This window comes from Bactrocera tryoni, chromosome 1 (genome assembly GCF_016617805.1).
Source record: "Bactrocera tryoni isolate S06 chromosome 1, CSIRO_BtryS06_freeze2, whole genome shotgun sequence".
Taxonomy (NCBI): domain Eukaryota; kingdom Metazoa; phylum Arthropoda; class Insecta; order Diptera; family Tephritidae; genus Bactrocera; species Bactrocera tryoni.
The window spans coordinates 65,626,747-65,653,164 of NC_052499.1; the positions used below are offsets into that span (position 1 = coordinate 65,626,747).

At 40.7% G+C, this 26,418-nt stretch overlaps 1 protein-coding gene across 3 annotated transcripts; it reads left to right on the top strand.

Moving 5' to 3' along the window:
* The first annotated feature begins 24,073 nt into the window (after nt 1–24,073).
* LOC120766384 (platelet glycoprotein V-like) lies at nt 24,074–26,142 on the top strand. Of its 3 annotated transcripts, none has more exons than XM_040091819.1 (2): nt 24,074–24,189; nt 24,245–26,142. In XM_040091819.1, the coding sequence occupies exon 2, from the start codon at nt 24,289–24,291 to the stop codon at nt 26,008–26,010; it is 1,722 nt and encodes a 573-aa protein (XP_039947753.1). In that variant the 5' UTR covers nt 24,074–24,189; nt 24,245–24,288; the 3' UTR covers nt 26,011–26,142. The 3 variants fall into 3 exon arrangements, with proteins under 3 accessions (XP_039947753.1, XP_039947752.1, XP_039947754.1); XM_040091818.1 differs by having other exon boundaries at nt 24,248–26,142; XM_040091820.1 differs by having other exon boundaries at nt 24,074–24,185; nt 24,248–26,142.
* The last annotated feature ends 276 nt before the right edge of the window (nt 26,143–26,418 follow it).

The following is a 26,418-nucleotide window of genomic DNA, read 5'->3' on the forward strand; positions in this document are numbered from 1 at the left end:
AGGCCAGAAATATATATAGCAGCCCTCGTAATATTTAAAAATACTTCGAGACAAAAATAGTAAGACTTTCTTCATAATTATAAATACTTAATTTATTCTTCAAAATCTATGTTATAGATCTATTGCCATTTGAACCTCCTAGAATAGTAAAAGTGAGCTAAAATATGCAATACAATAGTTGGGCGCAATGACGATAGAAGTTATAACACTTTAGTGAGGCATCCACACATTCTCCTGCTTCAATTCAACTCGATCGCTTTGTTGTAAAATTTTCTTGACAAGAGAGCAGAGAAATGACCAATCTAAGACAGCTTATATAACACATTAACTATCTCATCCAATTTGACTCAGACTGATTCATTTCAACTGCGCGCTTCAATCGAATCGATAACAAACTTTATCCCAGATTGACACGACTTTTTTATGTTCGTGTGAAGTTTGATCTCCTTATGTAAATTAGTGTGTGGTTTCTCAGATGTTGGTTAACGACGCGAACAGTCTGTCTGGCGATAGAAAAAAATGGATGACGAATTGGTTTGAAATTTTATGTTTCCTATGGAATCACGGCTACGGAATCGCTGAAAATTTTGCAGTTTTTGGGAGACTATCTCATCACGATATATTTGAGTACCACAAAGCCGTGAGGAAGTCCTTAAAAAGAAAAGTGCATCAAAAAATTTAGAGGAACAGTCCTGGAGAATTCTCGTGTTGACATCAGAAAGATAGCAGAAGATCTCAATATCTCTTATGAACTAACTTAACACATTTTAGTCAACTTGATGTGTATGAGCGTGTACGTGCAGTAGATGTCGCAAAAGAGATGCTTGACAACGGGAATACCATGTCAAAATAAATTTTCACCTTTTGAACCAAACCCATCGGACACTCATTTTTCGACTACAGCGTAGGAAGCAAAGTGCTGCTCAGCCAATGCGTGTCCCATCGATGAAAATAAATGGAAATCGGAAGGAGACAAGTGTGGTGAATACGACTAGTTTGTAGCCTGAACTGAGTTTGCTTTGTGTGCAGGTGCATTGTCGTCTAACAAAATTACTTTGCTTTATGTTCGGGCCGTTTTTTGATCAAAGCATTGTTCAGTTGATCATTGGTTTTCTGTAGCGATTAGTATTAACTGTTTCATCAGGCTTTAAAAGCTCATGATGTACCACACCCTCCTGATTCCACCAAACACAGAGCTTTGCCTTCGTACCGAATCGATCTGTCGTCGTTACTGATGGTTGTACCGCATTAACCCATAATTTTCTCCATTTAGGATACATAAAATAAATCCATTTTTCATCGCCTGCGGCAATTCGATGCAGAACTGATTTTCTTACGTGTTTTTGAAGCAAAATTTCACATTTGTCTTTCATTCAATTCAAGTGGCACCCATTTTCCACTGTTTTGTATCTTTCCCATAGCTTTCAGACGGGCTGAAATTGCTTGAGGTGCAATATTTCACATGACTGCCATTTTCTTTTGACTTAAAGTATCATCTTCATCCACTATTGCTGGTAGTTCGACGTCTTCAAACTTTTTTAGGCGGTCTCCCAGCGTTGAAACCAACTTTTGCATGTTGCTCCTGATAGAGCATGATCACTATATGCCTGGGCAAGTATTCGATGCGACGCTGCGGCACTTTTCTTCAAATGGAAACAAAAAATAATCAAGCATAAATCGGCCGAAACTGCTGCAATTTCACGTTCGATATTCGTACGAAGTTGACTTGACGCAAACCCACAGGACTCGGCTATTATCGCGTAAGCGGTGTCTACGCCAATTAAGAAGAAGAACCCCACTGGAAATAATCTAATGGCGTCAAATTGCATAACAGAGGCGGCCGATTGACTATGTCATTTCGTGAGATAACACTTTCACCAAACTTGGTTTTCAATAAATCGATTGTGATATTCGTTGTGTGACTTGTAGCGCCTTTCTGTTGGAACCACAAGTCCAAGTCCATATCATCCAATTTGGCCTAAAAATATTCGGTTATCATTAAGCGGTAGCGATTCCCATTCACAGTATTGTGCCGTTCTTGATCATGATAGAAGAATGACGCCGGCGGCCCATAAAACGCACCAAACCGTTTTCGCGATACAATGGTGACTCACGGAGTACATGTGAGGTTTGGCTGACCGATAATACATATTTTGCTTATTGACGAAGCCTTTCAGCCAGAAATGAGCCTCATCGCTAAAGATGATTTTTCGATGAAATTCCGGATCATTTCCTAGTTATTGCTCAGCCCAATTGATTGAACTGGTGATCAAGCGGCTTCAGTTCTTGCGTCAATTTGATTTTTTAAGAATGTAGGCCAAAATATTTTCGAAAAATTACCCACAACGTTGTCACAGAGATGCCCAACGCTTGAGAACGACATCTTATAGCATTGACAGACGGCAGCGTTAAACCAGATTAATTGCATTTTTCGGGATTAATTCAGGAGTTACCACAGCTAACTCCGTTGCTGAATCCAAAAATAACTCTCAAAATTTTAGGGAGTTTGTGAGATTTTCGTTGGCAACATTGTTAAAAATGGCCAATTTTCATCTATTGTGAATGAAATACAAGCAACCCTGACAGCTGTTTATCAAATTCTCAATATAATATCAATAAAACTTCTATGTTATGATGCAGTTTTAAAAATAATGTGTTGATATGCTTTTGTAATAAAAAATGGTTTGGTAAAAACTGGTCGGCTAACAACCGTAATGTTTATCTTCTATCAATTTTCATTGAAAATATTATAAAAAGGACAATGAGCTGTTTATGAGAGTTTCAAACTCGCATAGCTGCGCAGTTAATCCGGATTAACGCTGCCGTCTGTCAAGGCTATTAGAGACTGATTTGGGTCTTCCTCAATTGATGCGCTAGCGCCAGCAATATTCTCGACAATATCGGCACTTCTTTGTCTCACTGGCACGAGAACATTTTTTACTGTGAATGTGGATTCAAATTTTTTCACTAGACGCTCAACTGTTGATCCGACAGGACGATTATGACGACCATAAATTGGACGTAGCGTCCTTAAAGTTGGGGCCACTGACTCCAAATTTCGACAGTAAATTTTAGTAATTTCGACTCGTTGTTGGATCGTATACCTTTCCATGATGAAATGGCAAACCTTACTGAAATGTCAAAGAACGAGAAAGAATATGGCGTCGTTCGCTATCCCTATCGTTATTAATTAATTAACTAATATTAACAAAAATTAAGGTTAATTTGTCATTTAAAAATGATTTCATCCTAAAGTTAAACATTAGTTCACTATCCAGTGCTTTTGCAGTGAGTAACTAAGGAAAATTAGTCAAGAAAACAAATTTTTACTCCATGCGATTTCATCAAATGGAATTTTTCAGGAACAAACGACACTATCTGCAGAAAGCAGATGGGTATTTCGTATAGTATGTATGTACAAATGGATTGTAAATATTCCTCGAAGACTAATTGAATTCACAAAAACACTCTCAAATATACATACATACATACGTAATGGCACGCTTAGAATATATAATCGACAGACATTTGTTATTATTAGTGCTACGGACATAAACGGACAGCAAGGAAGGCATTCTTCCAGTCAACTTAATTTTTCTATTCTTCAACGGCATATAAAGAGAGCAATAAATCACATTTTAATCAACAGCAAATCTCTGTGTAATCAACTCAAGGATGAAGAGTGTTGCAGGAATGCATGAAGCAAGACGAAGATATCTCTGCAGATGTGAATATAAGTTTGTGTGTGTGTGTGTGCGTCTGTGTGTGTAAGTATTCCTATCTGTGTGTAGATATGGGTTTGTTTGCCTGCTATTACTTACCACACATGACCAATAAAGCCGTGGAGGCAACTATGGTGGCAATGTGACATTAAAATTGGCAGCAGCCACAATGCACGTCAGCACAGCGACATAAGACATACAACAACAACAGCAACAACAATAACGAACACACAGTGGCGCACTCAAACGTTCTGACAAATGGCCAGAGCGTCGCACAAACAATGCAGAAACAATCGCAGCGATAGACATATACAAATATAGAGACATGAGCAAATGGACATAAATATCGGGAGGCTGCGTGCCACACAATTAAGATGACCGCCAAGTGATAATCGATGATGACGCAGTCGTAAGCAGATTCATGCCAATGGAACAAATGAGAATAATGAAATAATTATGCCTCGCTGCGCTGCTCTGCTCTGAGCTGAGCTGAGCTGAGCTGCCGCCTCGCTTGTCTAGCTATGGCTGCCAGCCGTCCAAGGAGGGGCAAGCGGGGCGATGCAACACTCGATTCATGGCGTTCGCTGCTGCAACAAATCATGTCACGTACCCTGTGATGGGTATATACAAATTTATGCAAGCACATACATATGTACATATGTATATATGTGTATGTATGTGTACATCTGTACGAATGACGATTTATTGATATCATGTTCGAGAAATATTGGACAACGCCGTTGTGCTTGTTGTTGTTGCTGCTGTTGCAGCTTTCATGATGAACACCAAATGCAATGTATGTTGCATTGCCGTGATTTGTGCATCACACATACATACATACCATGTATATATGAGCGATCGAACGACAAAAGGTGCACATTCGATTCCAGTCCAACAAACGTCCGGATGCGTTTTACAGGAAGCAGCCGTTTTTGGTGTTCGAAAACAAAAACGTCACACAATAAACATATGTAGACATGCCACACATCCACACACGTGATTATACAAATCGTTGCTGCTACTGTCCGCTCCTGCTCGGCTGGCAGCGCTGGCATCGCTTATCAACGCTTGTTGATCGCTCTTTGATTTTATTCATTTGCTTCATTTCGCCTCATCTTCTGGCCATATTTCATATGCTCATTTGGTTTTGTTCTTGTTTTGCTTTGCGGTTGTGCGATATTTATTTGTCATCTGACACAAATGTCAATTGTTAACGAAAATAGGCTCTCAAATCTGAAGAGAAGGCGCGAGACTTTACTGGCTTTTTATTTGTGGCAAACTCACACTTTGCGGTTGCTTTTGGTTTGATTGTCCACTGTGAAAGGCAATTTTGTGTTTTCACTTTTAATGTGTTGACATTTCGATTTTTTTTTAAAGCGGAAGTGAAGTTACATCGAGATAATGGTTTCAAATTTAGTAGAACATGAGAAGATATCAATCTGAATTAGTTTATAAAAGATGACTCCAAGAAAAACAAAACTGTGCTGTCCTTTTCCGATTTTAAATCTTTGATACAGAACTGGAAGTCAATAGCATCTAACTCGATGATCCAAATGTTTCGAGAAACGAAACTTAAGAGACAAACCCAAACTATTAAATATTGCCAAATATTCAAACACAAATTCCTTATTTTCACTTCCTTCTTAAAGGGTTTGTCCGGAAAGTAATAGGACAGAATCGATTTAAAAAAAAAAAAATATTGAACTAATCGTTGCAATTCTTTAAAAACTTTTAAAGCAGGCTCTTTCTGCGTCGATTTAGCGCTGCCAGGGCGATTTCCAAGCAATGAAGACGTCACGGAAACCATTCTCCGGAGTACCCTTCAGAGGCCAGGTGCATGCTGCTTGGATCCCTTCTGTCATCTCAAAATGCTTGCCTTTCATCCGCCTTTTCAGGCAAGGAAACAAAAAAAGTCCGGGGGACCACATCTGGGCTGTAGGGCGGCTACGGAAGCGTTGAGATGTCGGCCTTGGTTAGGTAGCTGTTCACAAGAAAGGTGGTGTGAGCCGAGCCGGGAGGTTGTCGTGGTGCAACTTCTAATCGGCTGCGATGTCTTGTCGAACCCGATTGACCCTTCGTTTGTATCTCTTGAGGACTTCCACTTAAAAGGAGGAACAAATTCATGGTGGACGATGTCAAAAAAGACAACGACCAACGTTTTCCCTTTGGACTTGCTCATTCTTCCGGTCTTCATCAGTGACCTCTTCCCGGCCCTCCAAAAAGGTCTGGTGCCACCGAAACACATCACTTCTTGCTAAAGCAGCATCTGGGCAAGAATGCCTGATCGTATCAAACATCTCTGTCGCAGATTTACCGAGACTCACACAGAATTTAATCGCGTACCTCTGCTCTAACGAACGCTGCATTTTCGGCTTGCAGCACTCACAGACACACGTCGCGCGAAAATGTTCGTCCTAACTCTCCAGGTGCTCGGAGACGACTGTCCAGCCGCTCGTTCGTTAGCTTGGAACAACCTCTATCGAACTCAGTTCGTGAGCACAAAACACAGAAATTAATGGGGAATCTCTTTCAAATATTGGCCGCGACAACGTCTCTTTACGTCCATCCGTTGACTTCAATTTTCGATGACTCGTTCGAGCATTTCGACTCGCCGAATGACACGCGTGATATTTTGCGACAAGGCCTGAATCGAAGCAGGATTGTCCGCTAAATCTTCCGACTTTACATATCCTCACAGCAAAAAGTCTAACGGTGTGATATCACACGGTCTTGGTGGCCAATCGACCGGGCCATAACGTGAAATTATCTGCTCAGTGAAGTGTTCTCTCAACAACTCCATTAAATGATGCGATGTATTTGAAGTGGCACAGTCTTGTTGAAAAAAAATGTCGCCGAAATCACGAGCTACAATTTCAGCCATCAAATAGTCGGTTATCATGATGCGATTACGATCACTATTGATGGTTACGTTCTCATTTGCAAAGAAATACAGACCGTTGATTTCAGCAGCCCACAAACCACACCAACCGTTGTTTTCTCTGGTTAAAATGGCAGCTCTTGATTCTCTTTTTAGATTGGTTTTCGTTCCAATTGCGACAATTGTGCTTGTTTACATACCCGGTGAGCCAGACTGAACTGGACCTTTTGATACTGGTCCAAGTAATCATCGCTTTCAAGAAGCCTTCGACGGGCAGCGGCGATATCGCGTACTCATCCGTAGATTTTGTCGTTTTGCTTATAAAAACCTTCCCGCATGTCGCTGAAGAAAGCGCTTGCATCTGTTGAGCCTACTTTGCTTCAAACGCGTTGTCAGAGGATGACCAGTTGACCAACGATAGGCTTGCGTGTGGAGTTCCCGCTGAAAGAAGTCTCGACATTGATCTGGCTGACATTCGCATACAGTTTCTATCGCTGAGTTGGTTTGAACCACACGAAGACAACTACTTCTCTATCTGTCATCTACTGTAGACGTTTGGAAAAAATTATTAACAGTGCCATAAACAAAATCGAAATATTGAATTTGGGAATCTCTTAAAACAAATTGTCAAAACGAGTTCAAGCTGCTACCACATGCTTTAAAAATGCTAAATAAAATCATTTATGAGTTTTGAATAGAAAGATTCTAACAAACAAAAGTTGAGAGTCTCAAAAAATCCTATCAGCTAGAGAAGGCAACCAATCAAGTGGTCGCTAAAAAAAAAGGCAAACAGGCTTTAAGCATTCAAAGCGATGTTGAAAACTAAGCAAAGCTGCGCCAAAAAGCTCAACCACCGCTACCCAAGCCGCAACTGACAAGGCAAGAGGAAATTTTCGCCTGCTGCTGCTTCCAAACTACTTTGCGTGCACTTGAAAGCCAACAACAACAACTTACATATCATTTATGGCGGTCAGAGTGCGCAGTTGCCGCTGACAATCGTATCAGCAAATCGCCACATCAACAGCCTTGCCACTTCAGTTCGCCACACGCTCGCAACGCGGCCCACTTGTCACAGCAACACAACAGTGGTGAAGCGCAATCGTCCATCTGTGTCCAGCGTGTAGTTAAGTTAGTCAGCCAGCCAGCCAATGATGACTTGAATTATGCACGAGAGCGAGACGATAGATAATCTGTGTTAATTTCTTTTTGTTGCCTCAACAATTTAGTTTTGCCTTTCATTACATTTCGTTCAGCACTCTCTACTGCCGGCCGAAGCTTCGCACAATTGACGGGGTTCGTGCCGCTACTTTGATTATCGCAACGAAATCGCATCGTAAGCTAACCGCCATTCATACGCCCAGTCGACCAGCTGTCTGACCGAGAGACACAAATCGCATTGAAATTGAGATCATAATTATATGAATTACTCATTTCGGCTATCATTCATCGGTGCGGTTGGAAAAATTAAATAAACAAAGCGCATAACTATAGATGATAATACAGATATGATGATAGATGTAGGAAAAAGCGAAAAGCTCGGGTGGACCATTGACATTTTTAGCCGGTAACCGAGCAACTCACGTTTGTACGAAGGCATTTTAAAAATGATTTTGTCTTCGACTCAGTAATTAACACACATACATATCTACATAAAAAACAAGAAAAAATGTTTTGTTCGATTGTGCCAAGCTATAATACCCTTCACGAATAAAAAAGTTCTACCATACATGAACTCGATGTTGATCGATCAGTTTATATGGCAGCTATATACTATAGTAGTTCGATCTTTCTCCATTTCAATTTCATTTTTTCAATTTTTTCGCAGATAACGCCATTGTCTGGGACAATAATCTATGCCACATTTCGTAGTGATATCTCGTTATATACAAAAGTTTTCCATACAAAGACTTTATTTGGATCGGTCTGTTTGTATGACAGTTAAGTATATGCTATAGTGGTGCGATAAGCTCAGTTCCTACAAATGAACTATTTCTTGGACAGAATAAGACGTGTGCAAAATTTCAGAACGTTATCTCACAAACTGAGGGAAGGATTCGCATATATTTAGCTGATAGGCAGAACCACGGACATGGCTGAAACGACTGAGCTCGTTAGACTTTGTCATTTACATATGTACTTTCCAGTGTCTCCGATGTTTCTTTATGGTTGTTACAAACATCATGTGAAGCATAACATACCCGTTGAGGGTATAAAAGTATGCACATCATCATAATTATATACAAATATTTCCAATTGTGTGGGGGACATCTGCTTCTGTCACTGCTTTCACTCCATATTCCCACAATGCCTCTTGCCCGCTCTTTTCATATTCATATCTGCTCTGCGCTCGCATAATTTTCGTGTCCTTTAGCTAGTGTTTTTTTTCCGTGCGACCCCTTTTTGTGTGATTTTCTGCAGCGCTGCTCTCGTTGCTGTGCTACAAAATCCATACGCGGCCCATATTTCTTTCGTTTTTGTCTGATTTATCTTCGATCTTGATAAACTCATTGAAATTATGATAATGTTTTTGTTGGAATACATACCATACACATATATATGTTTGTCTCATAGACACATATACATACATACATACTCAGCTGAATGACAAAGCACACTTTTTCCACTCCTTTTTTTTTGGGTTGCGTTGTGTTTCTGTGTCAAACGCTCTGTATAGAAGTGAAGTGGCTTTCACTTTGGAGTGTCCTTGTCATATTAAAATGAGTTAGCAGCGGCCGCTTATCTTAGATCGCAAATAGTCGAAGGATATTTATGTTGCCGGTGGTGGTATTAGGAGCGTAAAAGATGTTTAACGTCAGTTATCCTGATTCAGGATAAAATTATTAGAATTCAATAAGGAAATCAAAGATCTGAAAGCAGATCTAGTCACTTCATGAATCGGCTGGATGATTGACTCACTCTTAGTATATATAAGATATGCAAAACATTTTTGACTGCCCTCTAATTTTGTTATAACAGATGTAAAAATCATATAACTTTCGCTGTAAATATCTACCCCAGTAATAAGCACCGAAGAAAGCAGGTTATGACCCTTATAATTTTAGACGTTGCGTGCCGAAACTCTTGAATGCAGAAGATGACTATTTCCACATTTTGTGATCACAGTTTAAAAGAGGCATTTTTTTATGAAGTGAATATCCAACTCTTTTAAGCGAGAAAGTCACAGTTTAGCTAGAAAATATTCTAGCTGAAAATCGCAGCATACGAGGGCTGCTATATATATTCTGGCCTAGAGCAACACTAAGTGTTGCCAGGTGCAATCAGACATTTCCATTGGAAAGTTTGACATTTTTTAGCATAACATCACTCAGAACGTTTTGTCATTTAATCGTGAATTGTTTTATTTACAGGGAATTAAAAAATTCATCTCGGCCAAAAAATGAAATTAACTCGTGAAAATTTTCGTGCGATTATTTTTCACAACTTACGACGTGGATTATCACGACAAGAGTGCATCGATGAACTAAAGTCTTTGTATGGCTATGAAGCACCATCCTATAGCACTGTGAAAAACTGGTACAACGAATTCAATCGTGGCCAGATGATGAATTCCGTGAAGGTCGTCCAAAAACAGCCGTTGTTCCAGAAAACATCGATGCCGTACGTGAACTGATAATGCAAGACCGTCATGTAACATACCTTCAGATAGAGGCATGCCTATGCATTTCCCCCAACAGCATACATTCGATATTGCATGAACACCTCACCGTAAAAAAGGTTTGTTCTCTTTGGATCCCGCACAATTTGACAATCGCTCAAAAAAAGGCTCGTGTGGATTGGTGTAAAGAAATGCTGAAAAAATACGATCGCGGTGCTTCAAAAGACGTTTATAAGATCGTCACAGTCGTCGACGAATCATGGATCTATGCGTATGAGACCGAAACAAAACAGCAATCGACAAAAAAAAAAAATAAAAAAAAAACCATTTTCGTTGATAAATATGCCTCTTTACATTATTAGGCCAGAAATATATATAGCAACCTACGTATACTATATAGTATGTTATTATGTGAGCATTAATCACTTCGAAGAGCCAAACGGTCATCGACGCTTCTTCAAAAACAGTCCCTAAAATGATGCTAAAACAGGTAGGTTTTTCAGTTCTATTGAACCGAGTAGGCAATAGTGAAGTAAAGTTCTCTGTCTCTCTACGAACTACAGTAATACTTTATTATTAGACTTCAGTTAGTGACCGCGTACCGCCCTTCCGTCTCATTAAATAATTCGTATCTGCTGATTCGGTCTACGGTTTTGCCTCCGTTACTAACCAAAGCATAAGTCTCTTTTCGTGATCGTTCGAATATGTGACGCATAAACTTAGGCACATTTAAATAGTTGTCAATCTTTCAGCGGTTAATTCTTCATTATTGCTAAATTTATTTCCTGTGAACATTCTGTGAGAGATCGGAGGATAGAAAAAAAGGGCTCGAGGACAGATCTGGAGAGTATGTTATGTTGAATACGCTCTACATATGACAAATATATGACCATTTGTTGGCGTTGAGTCGGCACTTAAGGTTTTCTAGTAGGCATAGTCAGCTAGTTTGTTTTCGATTTTGGAAGCTAGTTTCGAAAAACGGAGAAATTCGTCTTTTATTTATGTTTCAATCTCTCGAAGCTTTGGTGCAATGCTCAGATGGAATTGTATTTTGTTTAGTATAGTAAATTAAGGTCTATACGTATACTTTGTCAAAACAAAATTTGGCTATGAAAGGAACAGAATGGTGGAACTTCCAGTTGAATTTCTTTGTCATTACATGTTGTGATCACGGATTCCGTAATATTATAATATTTTTTGAACTGTGAGGTGAGCTGACAAACGATCAGCATGACGACCTGAGTCTATTTAGATATGTCCGCCTGTCTCTCCAACCGTATATACAAGAACTAGTCCCTCAATCTTTTTAAACCAAAAAGGTGCTCATTTGTCGGAACTTTCAATATAGAAGAACTATAGCATATAGCTGCCATACAAACTGACCAATCTATCCCAAGTCCTTGTATGGTAAGCATTTCATTTTAATGATTGTTTTCACGAAATTTGGTACCGAAATTATTATTCAAAGCGTCCTTAAATACTCCGAAAAAAGTTTTCATGTGATGTGATGTTTTCATGATCAAAATAAGAATCTTTTCATAGTCTTTTTGAAAACTGTGCATATACCGGGTTTGTCCGGAAAGTAATAGGACTGAGTCGATTTAAAAAAATTATTTTCTCCGGAATAGCCTTGAGAGCCGAGGTGCATGCTGCATGTATCCCCTATGTCTGATTGCCACTTTGACTCGGGATCATACTCAAAGATCCATGACTCGATGACCAATTAAACGAATACTAAGTCGACGGTCTGAGTTCAAAACTTTGCGCACACGAGTCGCGTTGCCGGTGTTTGTCGAAGTCGCAGAACTCCCAGCACGGTCTTCATCAGCGATCTCTTTCAGGCCCTCCAAAATGGCTTGGAGCCGCCGAAACACACCACTTCTTGCTAAAGCATCATCTGGGTGAGCCTGCTTGATCACACAGAATTTAATCGCGTACCTCTACTTTAACGAACGCTGCATTTTCACATGCACCCCTCACAGAAACACGTCGCGCGAAAATGTTTGTCCTGACTCTCCACGGAGACTTGGAGACAACTGACCAGCCACTCGTTCGTTAGCTAGTAACGAACTATACCAAATCCAGTCGGTGCGCGCACGCTTCGAAGTACAGTCTCGGCGGAAGAAAATCATTCCTATTACTTTCCGGACAAACCCTGTATTTACGCACATACATACATACATATAGAGAAGCGAGCATAAGCACTCTGAGGGGCGTAGCATGTGCAAAGTGCCGAAATGCAGCCATCATAATTTAAGACATGAAGTGTTGACGTTTGTTGCCGTTGCCGCTGTCGATGTTGCTGCCACCGTGTTGAGCACCAGCAGAAGATGAAGAAGAAGAAGAAGAAGAGGTAGGCGCTTGCGCCGATGATGGTGATGACGATGAAGATGGCGATGACGTTGCCAATTGCTTTAGTGCGTTTTTGTTGTTGTTGTTGTCATAATGTTGTTGCTGTTGTTGTTGTGCGTGTTAGCAGTGATGTCAGCATGAGAACAAATGTACCTTCGCGCCACTCTAAACATAATCGAACACATGTACATTTGTATCTAAGTATTTGTGCACTTACATACATACATACATACATAGTATGTATACCATAAATATCTCGCCCTCAGCCGCTGCGCATTAGTGCTTAAGCAACTAGAGACCTATAGTGGTGTTGTTGTGCGTTTGCTGATCCTTGCAGCGCGGCATCGTCGCTTATCAGTAAATGCGATGCAGATTAATCGCCGCTGATAGTGCGCATGCGCAGCCGGCGATGAGCAACCAGAGTGGCAGTTTGCAGCACAAGCAGCAACAACAGCAGCAATGCTTGTCATATAGGCGTTGTGTTGGCTGGCTGATCGGTTGGTTGGTTGGTCGGTCGGGCGGTCGGTCAGGCAGTTGCTTAGCTCGTTTGCAGACAATAATGACGCTGCTGCTTTGTGTGTGAAAAGTTCGCTGGCGTTGAAGTTGTCAGGAAGAAGTTTTGCTTTGCTTTTATTGTAATTTTTTTTCTGTTGCACTGTTGCGGTCAACGCATATTTGGCGGTTTTCAAAATTATTTCGTTTTAAAAATTTCAAAATCGCTTTATGCACCCTTACTTTTAAGCGCCTTTAATGCGCTGAAACTACACATTTTTTGTTGTTGTGCATGCGCACTTCGCCTCGCGCACAGTCGTCGCTTTGAGCTACTCAAAATTTCATTTTATCCATCATTTTTTGGCAACAGCGCGTTCATTGTCCGCTAGAGTGATGATTTGGGGCTTAAGTCGAGGCGTTTTTTGGCAAATATTTTTGGTCGCAAAACAACAACAACTTATGTCTAACATGTATTTAAAACAAATATGAAGGCGTTGCTGATAACCAGCGCTTTCGCTTCAGGTTGCCACGACTTGGACAGCCCCGAAAAATGCGCTGAGCAATGCAAATGATCGCTGCAACAACAATGGATCATGTTTTAACCCATACAGGCAGTATATATAAAGTATATACTATATGTGCATATTATATGTATTACCTTGCTCTGTGCAGTAGGCACACACATAAACGCCAAACAATCAAGAACTCAAAGTGCTCAACTTTTTCGAACATCTGTCGATCGTTTGTCGCTGATAAAAAATTTCAATTGTGACCCTTAGTTTTGCGCCCTCCCTGCCCATTGCTGAGCATATTTAGTTGCGACCATCATCACATAATCAATGCCTTTGGTTTTTGTTTGCAGTGTTGTTGTTGCTATTGTTGTTGTTTTTGTTATTGTTGTTATTTTTGTTGTTTTTTGCTATTGTTGTAGTAGTTTTTTTTGTTTTTGTTGTCGGTTTTGTCATGTTGTTGTTGTTGTCGCCGTTGTCGCCATTTGATACTATTGTTGTTGTTTTTGCTTTTTTGATATTGTTATTGTTGTTGTTGCCCTCGTTATGCTCTTCTCTAGCTGCGGCTTACATTTATGAATATGAAAATTGTCACGAGTTATTGCAATGGTCGCTTCGTACGGCGCTCAGCAGCCCTCACCGTCCGCGCAGCTCCCTTGAGCATTAATGACAGACATTTGCATTGTGTCTTTGCGTTTAGCAGTTTGGTATCTGGGGGATACCAACGGATTATTATTGGCCAATGAGGTACTTTAATAACCATAATCAGGATATTATTGTCGATAATGCGCTTGTGTGTATGTATGTATGTGTGTTTATTGCGAAATGCAAAAAAAAAGATAGAAAAAGGGATATGAAAAAGTTTTTATGCAAAATTCGCCAGCCTGTGAGTGAGCACGGAAGACAGAGTCACAAGTGCAGGAAATGCGCACAGCTGGATGTGGAGTGGCGAATGGCTTCCAAAGTGAATTGCGGAAGTCCACACAGTCGGTAGTTAATCGTAGATGTGCTGGTTAGCTCAGCAACGCTGCTATAAAATTAAATGATGCCTGGTTTGCTTTTCGAAGAGGGATAATTTTTTGTATTTTAGCGATTACGAGCTGAAGTACAAATGTCGCATACCACATTTTTTGGTCTGCTACATTTGTTTAATCTTTCTTCTTCTTAATTGGTGTAGACACCGAGCCGAGTTAACAACAGCGCGCCAGTCGTTTTTCATTTTCACTTTTTGGCGCCAATTTGAGATTCCAAGTGTAGGCAGGTTCTTATCCACCTAGTCTTTCCAAGGGAGTGGAGGTCTGCGTCCTCTTCTGCTTACCCCGACGGGTACTGCGTCGAGTACTCTCAGAGCTAGAGTCCATTCGAACGACATGACCTAGCCAGCGTAGCCGCCGTCTCTTAATTCGCTGAATTTTGTCAATCTCGCCGTATGTCTCGTACAGCTCATCGTTCCATCGACTACGGTCTTCGCCGTTGCCAATGCGCAAAGGACCATAAATCTTCCGCAGAACCTTTCTCTCGAAAACTCGTAACGTCGGCTCATCAGATGTTGTCATCGTCCATGCCTCTGCACCACATAGCAGGACGGAATTGATGAGGGACTTGTAGAATTTGAAATATGATCGTAGAGAGGGGACTTTACTTCTCAATTTTCTACTCAGTTCGAAGTAGACCCTGTAGGCAAGAGTTATTCTGGGCTGCATTTTGAAGCTGTCGTTGCTGTTGGTATTGATACTGGTTCCAAGATAGTGGAAATTATCTGCGACTTCGAAGTTATGACTGGCAACAGTGAGATGGAAAGCAAGTCGCGAGTCACTCTTTGTTTGAAGACAGGAGATATTTTCGTCTTGTCGTCGTTTACTACCAGACCCATTTGCTTCGCTTCCTTATCCTTTCTGGAGAAAGCCGAACTAACGGCGCGGTTGAGGCCAGTGATATCAATATCAGCGTTGTGCAATCTTATAGAAGATAGTACCTTCCCTATTTAGTTCTGCAGCTCCATTTATTTTCTCCAAGAGCAGATTGAAGAAGGCGCACGAAAGGGAGTCGCCTTGTCTGACGAAAGCTTTTGGTATTGCTCAACGTCAGTTTACACAGCCAAATTTAGACGCAGCGACATGAAGGCAGCTCCTTTTCATGCTGTCAAAACCAGCTATGAAATCGACGAAGAGGTGGTGTTTGTCGATTCTCTTTTCACTGGTCTTTTGCAAGATTTCCAGGCCTGAAGTCACACTAATATGGTCCAATCGCGAGGGAACCAATCTTCGACCACTTTCTGTAACAATTAGAGCCATATAGCGTGGAGTATATCTTCTTTCCTCTTCAATCCTGTCCGGCTTATCTACGTAGACAAAAGACTTCTCATAAATAGTCCAGCAATGTTGAGTCGCACGACCTTGGAGCCCACGCCACAGCCTCACGCCACGGATTAATGCACTCACCAAAAGTTTCCTTTTATAAATTGACTAACTCATTGGCTCAATTGAATGTAGCGCTGTCTTGTTAGTATTAAAAATCGTCCATATCAACATCTTCTAATTAAGGCACAAAAAGGTCATTAATCATGGTTCTATAGCGTTCCTCATTGACTGTACATTTTGGCCAGCTTCATTTCTGGCCAGCTTCATTATTGGACCAAGGATTCCCTATGTCCATAGATCATACCAAAGTAAGTAAATCGAAAATAAAGCTCCCAGCTACTTCCTCTTTCTCCTTCACATTCCTGTTAGTAGCCAGGATATATGTATATATTTCGTCTTGCCTTCATGAACCGACAGACCTACTTTGGCAGATTCCCTTTCGATAGTCACAAGAACTTCGGAGAGGCATACACTTAATAAAATTCTATATCGTCGACATAGGCAAACAGTTGGAGGCAATGGTAAAATATCCTATGTTCGATGAACACCTGCTCTATGTAGAACCACCTTTATTGCGAAGATGAAGAAGTCTCAACACACGGGAAGGTTCGCCCGATGTCTTTCCCTGCCTTAATCTTAATATTGCAAACATAGCTAGCTTAGACAATGCGATATACGCTTCATCAATTATCAAGCTTTCAAAGCTGTCTAGTTATCGACACTTAGCTGGAGGGCTACATATATTCGGTTCTTTTCCAAGATTCCACATCCAGGTCTAAAGCCCCAAATTAGTCCAATCTTTCACACCATATGCGTGAAAGGACCTTCTATACGATGGACATCAGTCTGATTCTGCCTTTATTTAAAGCAGAACACATTACACTGAGGTTTCAATCATTCGACAAGCTCTCGTCTAGTAATATTTTGTATCTCCGTCGAGCTTTTACAGTTCCACAGAGAGACCATCTGCGTCTGTCACATTTTGTATAGCGGCGCAATTTTCATCACGACAAGATATGGGTAAATCAATGTCATCGTTTTCAAGTGTGAAATCGGAGTTAACTTTTCTATAGGCCGGATTTTTGTCATCATTGCTAGAAGTAAGTTAAGAAAAGTATTGCATACACAATTTTAGTATATTCTATGCATCTGTTACCAGATCGCTGCGTTCGTCTCTACTGATGCTTAACCCGGAGCATCTTGACACATGATCTTCTAATTGGATTTTTGAGAGTTAATCGTAGTTTTTTATGCACATCAATCTACCTCCTGTATTGCTTTTCTGTTCCCGATTTTGAGTCTAAAAAGGCATATCTCTTATGTCCTTATCTTCTAATAAATAAGCAAGGTTCATCACATTCCTCATTATACCGAAATGGTCAATTTGATTTTTTTATTGTCTGAAAAGTGGACCCCTTGGTATTAAAGGCATCAATTTATGAAATCGACAAGCATCAGGCCGTTGCTCGAAATGCCCTTGTTGAAGCTGCATCGCCCAACCGTAGGACCAAAGATACCTTCTAACCCGAACTTTTCGCGAAAATACCTCGGAATAATATTAACATCGTGGGCGGAACTGCGGTGGTAGGTGTTATCGAGTTCGGTGGAGAAGACATCTTTAGACTCATCGTCCCTTTCTTTCGTTAAAGCGTCTGCGTAAATTGTTCCTTGAGGCGAGTAGTTGCCAGTCTTTTGTTTACTGGGAACTCAGTTGGAACATACCGATTTTAAACAAATTTATATATTTGATCTATTCCTTGTGATCTTCTTAGCCAAGTATCAGCTCATTAAGAAAGCGTCAATTAAGCATTGGCGTCGCTATAAATTAAACATTTTCCACAAATAAATTACATTTTCCACACAATGAAATGTGCAGCACGGACCAGCAGAGAGCCTCTTATATGTAGTAATAATCTCTAATCTTCTCGTCGTGGCATGTTTTTGCATTAAACAAGTGAACTTGTTGCTTGTGGCACGTTGCCACTTTTAACTCAAAATCTCACTGATTAAAGCATAATTTCATGAATACCAACTCAAATACGCCAGCGACGAACAAGCATTACTCGTGTCGATGTTGATTTCAAGTAATTCCATGAATAATTCGCCATCAGACAACGAACGGAGCGACACTGCAATTGGACAGCAAAAACGCAAAACATACAAAGCGCAAATGAAATTTATAAAAAACAAAAAAATAACAACAAAAATGGCACAAAACCTAAAAACACTTCATTATTGCGCGACACAATCTGAATATTTAATGATTTAATCAGTGGCAACACATCGCACAGCATCTGAAACAAAAACAGAAAAAAACGAAAAGAACGAGCACAGCAGCGTATGAGCTGCTAAGGTATTGAGGAGTGCAGTGTGTGGTTGTGGGTATTTTATACTAGGGTGGTGCTTAAATAAATAGTAGAATTGCTTTCCTAACTTTAGGTGCCATCGATTCGTAAGGCATTAGAGAGTAGCGATACGAAGAACATTTTAACAGCTGTTCAAACAAACCATCGATGGCGGCTCTATTTAATCAAGCCACTGTATGTGAATTATGCTATTTGTGTGTTCGTTTGACAATTTCTCAAGGCATGTTAACCGATTTACTATAAAGCTCACATTTTAGGTACAAAAACCTTAAGAGGCCTAAAAAATTAACTCAAATTTGATAATAATTTCGATATAAAATAATAATACCTAAAATAAAGAAAAATTCAGTCGTTGATATTGAGTTTTTGAATGGTATTATGCTTTATGACGCTGTTAGATACTACGCAACCATGATGTCTGGATCCTCTCTGCCGTCTCAAAATGCTTGCCTTTCATCCGAGGAGCCACATCTGGGGTGTAGGGCGGATACGGAGTCGTTGGAATGCCGGCCTTAGTTAGGCAGCTGTTCACAAGAAAGGCAGAGCCGGGTGTTGTCGTGGTGCAATTTCCACTCAGCTGCGATGTCTTGTCGGACCCGATTGACCCTTTGTTTCAGTCTCTTGACGACTTCCACGTAAAACGTGGCGTTGATGGTTTGGCCAGGAGCAACAAATTCATGGTGGAGTTACATTATCGAAGTCGCAGGTCCCCCAGCATGGTCTTCATTAGCGACCTCTTCCCGGCCTTCCAAAAAGGTCTGGTGCCACCGACACATATATCAAACGTCTCTGTCGCAGATTTACACAGAATTTAATCGCGTAACTCTGCTCTAACGAACGTTGCATTTGTAAAGAGGTCACGAGATGAACTTAAGGTAACAGAGGTGTTACAGGTTCGGAATTTAATGTGCATACTTTAATCAACGGTGATTCATTCTTAAAAATTCTTAAGTCCTGTGATCCCGTAGCTGATCTCCAGGAGTACTTAGGAGGACTGGCGAACTAATCGAGGGATATGGCTAAATATGTATATTGATACGGTCTCCGACGTTTCCTTCTGTGCTTTACAATCATCGTGGCGAACTTTATATAGCCTTCCAGGACATTATTCCTTTGATCATTACCTGCAGTCGTTTCGGAGAAAATTTCCTCACCGACTATGAAAGTAGCGTTTTGAGATTAGATGAGCCTAACCCATGAAGCCCTCATAGAAGAATCCAAATTTTAATTCCATTCTGCATTTAAGGATCACCTTGATCTGACTATATGCTGAAGTACGGTATACATAGAAACTGTTTAGTTGCGCTGATAACAACGCCAGACGACAAGTTCACAGATTCTTGCCACACTTTTTTCCACATTCGCTGTGGTTTTCATTTTTATACTCACACACATACATAAATAGAGACACCCCAAGTAATAAGTAGAAGTGCCCTTTTCGTTAAGCTTCGATTTCGCTTCGCTTTTTGTCAATTTCTTACGTTTGAAAATCTCACAGCTTGAGGAATCAGACGCAAGGCCAGCTTAAGGATGCGGTTGCAACATGCGAAATAGTGGCGCGAGCCTCGTGTTTAACAACAAAAGATTGTGCATTTGTATATCTATATACAATGGTTAGTAAGAGTGTGTGATCCAGCTTGTTGGGATACCAATGCACGAGCAAGAGACTAACAGCTTACGAAAGCTTAACTGACCCTCCACTTGCGCCTGCGTCTGCTGGGTTTTCGCTCCCGGAGACACCGCCTGCCTTCTTAGCATTCTGTGTTATGCCATGCGGGCTGTGTCAGTGACTGTTGCATGCCACAAAAGTTCTAATTAAACAATTCGTAGAATTTCGCGTTAATTGTAAGCAAGTGAGGCAAGTGAAGCAAGCGGTCAGCGCTCAGCTCAGCTCAGCTTGTGGCTGTGGGACGAGCGTCAAGTGAGCGAATTGAAAATGGAAAAAAAGGTTTAGAAAGTGAAATGTAGGAATAGTCGCCCAGTTACAACAACAAGTCAGCTAACAGCCATTCCATATGGTGACATCGTACGTACTCGGCACTCGAATAGCTATTGAAGGTGCACTTGCTTCGTGCAACATTTTTTGGAATCACTAAGCCATGCTATGTAGCATTTAATGTTGTTGGAAAAATGGCTGAAACACGACAGTAAATTTTGAAGAATGGAAGCAAATGACAAGGCTGGCAACTGCTGCCATTAAAATATGTCAAGGTGATTGTGAGAGTACTCACATCTCTTTTGTGCGGTCCAATAGCTTAAGTCAGTGACTTTTGAGTTTCCGTCGTACTAATTTTGATTATGACAATTTGTCTATTTTGCTGAGTGTTGGAATCTAGTTTCTACATGACCTACGAATTCTTCAAATAAATGCTGCAATAACTACACGAGGAGTCATCATCCACCACCGAAATAGATGGACCTGCTATGGAGCACCTTCAACCAAAACTTAGTTCTCGAGGAATATAGTTTCACGTATCAGCTTGGTGTGCTCATGGACTCAAAAAACAAAACAAAAACAAATTGCGAAGCCGAGGTAGTGTGCTAGTCGAAATCAGATAAAATAACACTTCTGCCAGCCGATTATTTTCCGATCATGCTGGTCATGGTAGAAGTTATTCGTTCTACTATGTCAATGTCGTCGTATATCTCGTACATCTCATCGTTCCATCGACTGCAGCATTCGTGGTTGCCAATGCGCAAATCACCATAAATCTTCTGCAGAACCTTTCTCTTGAATACTCGTAACGTTAACTCATCAGACGTTGTCATCGTACATGCCTCTGCACCATATAGTTGGACGGGGATGATGAGTGACTTGTAGAGTTTGGTCTTTTTTTGTCGAGAGAGGACTTTACTTCTCAAGAAGTTTGCAAGAATGATTCTGCGTTTGATTTCAAGGCTGATATTGTGGTAGTCATGAGACGCATTGTTAATGGCGATAAGTCTTGCATCTGCGACCCGGAAACTGACGATTATTCGCTGAATATGGTAGCAAAGGTGAGCCGAAACCGAAAAAACCACGTCAAAGCAGGTTACGTTGACAATTTTCTTCGATTATCGAGTTGTGGAACACTGCGAAATCCTTCCGCCCGGCCGAACGGCCAACAAAGAATACTATTTGAGTGTTATGTGTCGTCGCTTGAACCCATACCGCCTAAAAGTTGGGCCGAAAATCCATGGTTTTTGCCCAACGATACTTCACCGTCGCATACTGCATTGATTATTTGTGAGTTTTTCGCCAAATTTTCAACCAATAGCGGCCGTAACCACCGTATTCGCCTGATTAAGCACCGTGTGACTTCTGGGCATTCAACAATCTCAATTGAACGTTCCGGGGGAACCGTTTTGACTCAATTACGGACATTAAATGTAAATCGAATAGATGTCTCGCTTACAGCAGTATAAGTACAAATGAGTCATAAAACTTTACATCTTTAAAATACATGTGACTTCAGTGCACCGTAAAAAATGGCTTTATCAGCAATTGTGTTATCTCAAAATTACATTGTAAGCATAATGTATTCTTAAATATGGACAATTATACTTACATACATAAAACGTATGATGACATATATGTTTACTTTATAAAAATAAGGAAATTTTCGGTATTTGATTTGAGCTTTCGACAGAGTCTGCGGAAAAGCTCAAACGTTTCAATTGAATTATTCAAATATACCCCACACAAATTAGGAGAAAAGCAAGTTAAGTTCGGTTACACCGAAAATGTCATACCCTTCACATATGTATAAAAGAGTTTCTTTACAAGAACTTGAGTTTGGTCTCCCAGTTTGTATGGTAGGTATGTACTATAGTAGCCCTCTTTGCATGAAAGAATAGTTTTGAAGTATAACAGATCAATTGAAAAGTACCCGGCCTGGCACATACATAGATGGCGCTACTAGAATTAAATCCATATACAAAAGTTTCAGTTAGTTCTAACCTATATGGCTGTCGGAACATTAGTTTGAGTGAAGCAATTTGGATATAAAAGAATTTGATTTTGAACCAAAATAAAGCTTTTGAAGTGAATACAGTTGCAGCAAAAACTTGACATAATAATGACTTTCCAGGCACTGCCACAGGAAAATCAACCATCATGACCTTAAAGTGAAGTTGTTCGATGCTCTAAAGATATCGACATTCACGAATATTTGGGAATGAGAGAGTTCCGTGGAAAGTGGGTGGCGCATGAGTTCACGACAAAACGACAAGTTGACTATTCGGAGCAGTGTTTGGAGATGTTCAAGCGTAATAAACTCGAGTTTTTGAGTGTTCAGATGTGTTAATGGAGAAAACATGGGTTCATCATTTCACTTCGAAGTCCAATCGAAAGTCATGCGTGTGAAAACGGCCCCATTTGAAGAAAAGGAAAGTGTTAGTTGTTCATCGAATTGCTTCCGCTTTCTGTGAATTCTCCAGATATCGCCCCAAGCAACTATTTCCTGCCCTCAGATCTCAAAAGAATGTTCGCTGGAAAGAAATTTTTGACGAATGAAGAGGTGATCACCGCGCCTGTTTTGAAGCAAAGGACAAATCGTACTACAAAAATTGTACCGAGTTGGAGGGTCACTCTAAACAGTGTATTACTCTTATAGGGAACTAGGTTGAATAAAAAAAAATTTTGCAAAAAAATGTGTTTTACTATGGTAGGCGGGGGCTTTCCAATTGGCCTGTTATATTTTATCTAAAATTTTCCTTGACAAAGAAGCTAAGAATACTCTGATAAGACTATAAGAAATCATAAAGACATATTTTTGGTACTTCCATATGATAACCCGGAATTAAAATAAGAATAAGAAATTTAAGAATTTTTCGAAGATGCTCGAACCTAATTCGCACAATGATGATGGAAAACGGTCAAAATCGTATCATAACTGTAACATTTATAAATAACTTCGCCACAGCGCCACCTAGTGACAAAAAAATTACTGGAATTTGACTCAATCGCAAATTTTCCAAGAATTTACTGAGAAAATCGAATCAAAAACAAGAAAAAACGTTAACTTCGGTTGCACCGAAGCTAAATACCCTTCACAGGTGCATTACTGTTAGTAACTATGTATGTGTTCAGTTTGTATGGCAGCTATATGCTATAGTTAACCGATCGGAACAATTTCTTCGGAGATTACATTGTTGCCTTAGGAAATAATATATACCAAATTTCGTGAATATATCTTGTAAAATGTGAAAGTTTTCTATACAAGCATTTGATTCCGATCGTTCAGTTTGTATGGTAGCTATATGTTATAGTGGCCCGATATCGGCCGTTCCGACAAATGAGCAGCTTCTTGAAGAGAAAATGACGTTTAGAAAATTTCAAGACGATATCTTAAAAACTGAGGGACTAGTTCGTATATATACAGACAGACGGACATTTCTAAATCGACTCAGCTCGACATACTGATCATATATATATGTATATACATTATAGGGTCTCCGACGCTTCTTTCTGGGTGTTACAAACTTCTTGACAAACTTAATATACCCTGTTCAGGGTATAAATATAGTATGTTAGATCCAGTCGGCATATTTCTTTGTACTTTTTCAGCATTTTGGATCATAAGTAACTCTCTCTGTTTGGACACAGTTTCCGAAACACCGGCTTAACTTTAAACTTGTGAGAGAGCCACAGCTGATAAACGAAATGGAAGCTTCTGTGCACAAAGAACAGAATTTGCCTTATCACCAAAGCTTCAGACACTCAGCGCGGCGCTGATAAGCGGCACACAGCTGAGATCACGACTTAAATGTAAACAAATCGCTTTTGTGTTTTCTAAAATGCTGACTTTGCCGAGAATACATTGGGCACAGCGAACAAAGTGGTTGTTTAAAAATAAAATCTGACTTAGTTAGTTGATTATTCTTACAATATTGAACGGTGAAGAGCTTTGCAGGTAGAGATACTTACAAAATACAAACCAATAATTTAACAAAGTGATTTATCTAAAGCAGAACGACACCTGCGGCGATATTCTCAAGAGGGATCTTCAGAAATGTCGGCAAACACTTTCTACGCATACTTTTTTCTGCTGGCGCTGTGCAGCGTTTGCTCCACAACGGAGGCATTCACGCTGAACCTCACCGAAAGCTGTGACGCCAACCAAATCTACTTTTGCACTTTGACCAATCTGAGCAGCACACTGCGCGATCCATTGCTCGTGGCGAATGCTACTGCACCGCAGCTCAGCGAGCTGGTGCTGCGCGACTCGATAATTCCACGCGTACCACGCTCACTACTCGACCAAGCGCCCACATTGCATGGCTTCATCATGCACAACTGTGAACTGCAGCGACTCACCGTCTTCGATTTTCCAACCGGACATTCGTTACAGACTTTAGTACTTCAAGCGAATCGCATTTCGGATGTGCCGGAAAGAGTCTTCGAGACGCTTTACACGCTACAAAAGCTCCTGCTCGGACGCAATATGATACATATGGTGCATAAGAATGCTTTCGCCGGTTTGCGGCGTCTACGTTATTTGGACTTGCAACAAAACGATATAAGCGAGCTGCCCGCGTCACTGTTTGACGAGCTCGGCGCGTTGGAGCATATTGATCTGAGTTCGAATAACATCCAGCGGATCGATGTCAACACTTTTGCACGAAATTTGGATCTTCAAACGGTGCTGCTGGGCGATAACAGTTTCGCCACCTTTGAGTCAAATTCTTTGGCACACTTGATACATCTGGATCTGCTCGACATTAGCAGCAGTAATGTGAAGGTGCTGCGCTTACAGTCGGTCGACACGCTCTTGGTGCAGGGTGGTGCGCTGGAGGGCATCGTTATTTCGGGAAGTGCCGTGAAAGTGCATGCCGCCAACAATTTACTGACCAAGTTGGAAATCGGAGATAAACTCAGTGTGCGTGAACTGGATCTACACGGTAATCGGCTGGAGTCGCTAGACTCTATAATGGGTATGTTCAATATGCAACGTCTGGATGTGGCACGCAATCAGTTGCAAACATTACGCACTTCAGAGTCACCACTGTATCTGGCGCTACCGAATTTAGTGCACTTGAGCTTGTCAACCAATCAATTGAAGAACCTAACACTGGAGACATTTCTGCTACTACAAAAGCTAACACATCTCGATTTATCTTTCAATAATCTGTTAAATTTGGATCAGCGGCTCTTTGAACCGCTCGTCAATCTGGAGAAGTTCTACATTGAAGGCAATCGCTTGCACAGCTTCGATTATGAGAAATTCATTGAGTCGCATGAGTACGTGAAGGAGTTCGGCATTTTCGATAATGAGTGGGAATACCGTTATATGCGCACAATGGTTGACTACCTAAAAGAGCACAATATTCAGCTACCAGTGCGCTTTACTTCGAACAGCAATGGCAACAGTGGGGGAAATCACATTGACACGACATTGAACTCGCTTTCGGCATCCGATAAGGCGGCTCATCATCGTTACGCGTCCACTGCTAGTTCGTTAAATGATTTCGACACGCCCGATGCTGATATGCCGGCAGCGTCGTCAGCGGCGGCTGCAATGACTGATATCAGTGGTATTCACCCGTACCTCACCACCCGCGATGTGCTCACTTTGGTCATATTGTTGTTGGTGTTTTTGATTTTGCTGCTACAGCTTCTCAGCTTTCTGCGTGAGGAGGAGTGTCTGCCCACTTGTTGCAATAGACTCGCGCGAAATGCGCGCACCAACAATCGTCGACGCCTCGAGGAGGAAGAAGAGGACTCAGAAGTATAGACCCAACTCATGGGATTCTAAGTGATATAATAGAGTGATAAAGTGTCATACTTGAGTCAATTTCTATAAAATACCAAGTCAAGATTTGAAAAATAAATAGATGCACATGTATATAAGTCGCAGTACTGAATAGTTTTGAATTTTTCGGTTTTTCGTTTGTACGGAAATCTCGAGAAGCTTTATTTAAGCATCTGTTGTCGAAAAACATTGGAGCATTGATAGCCTTGAGGTGGGATAGTTACATATATTCTTGTTATACAGTTCTTCATAAAACTGTCAACATAACTTTGATTTTTTACCTGCTTTAACATGGTTTGTTCAGTCTAGGCTCAACTTTGCACCGATATTCAGCCGATTGATCTTCCGTTTCCGGGTTGCAAGCATACAAGTAGATCCTAGACTCATGGC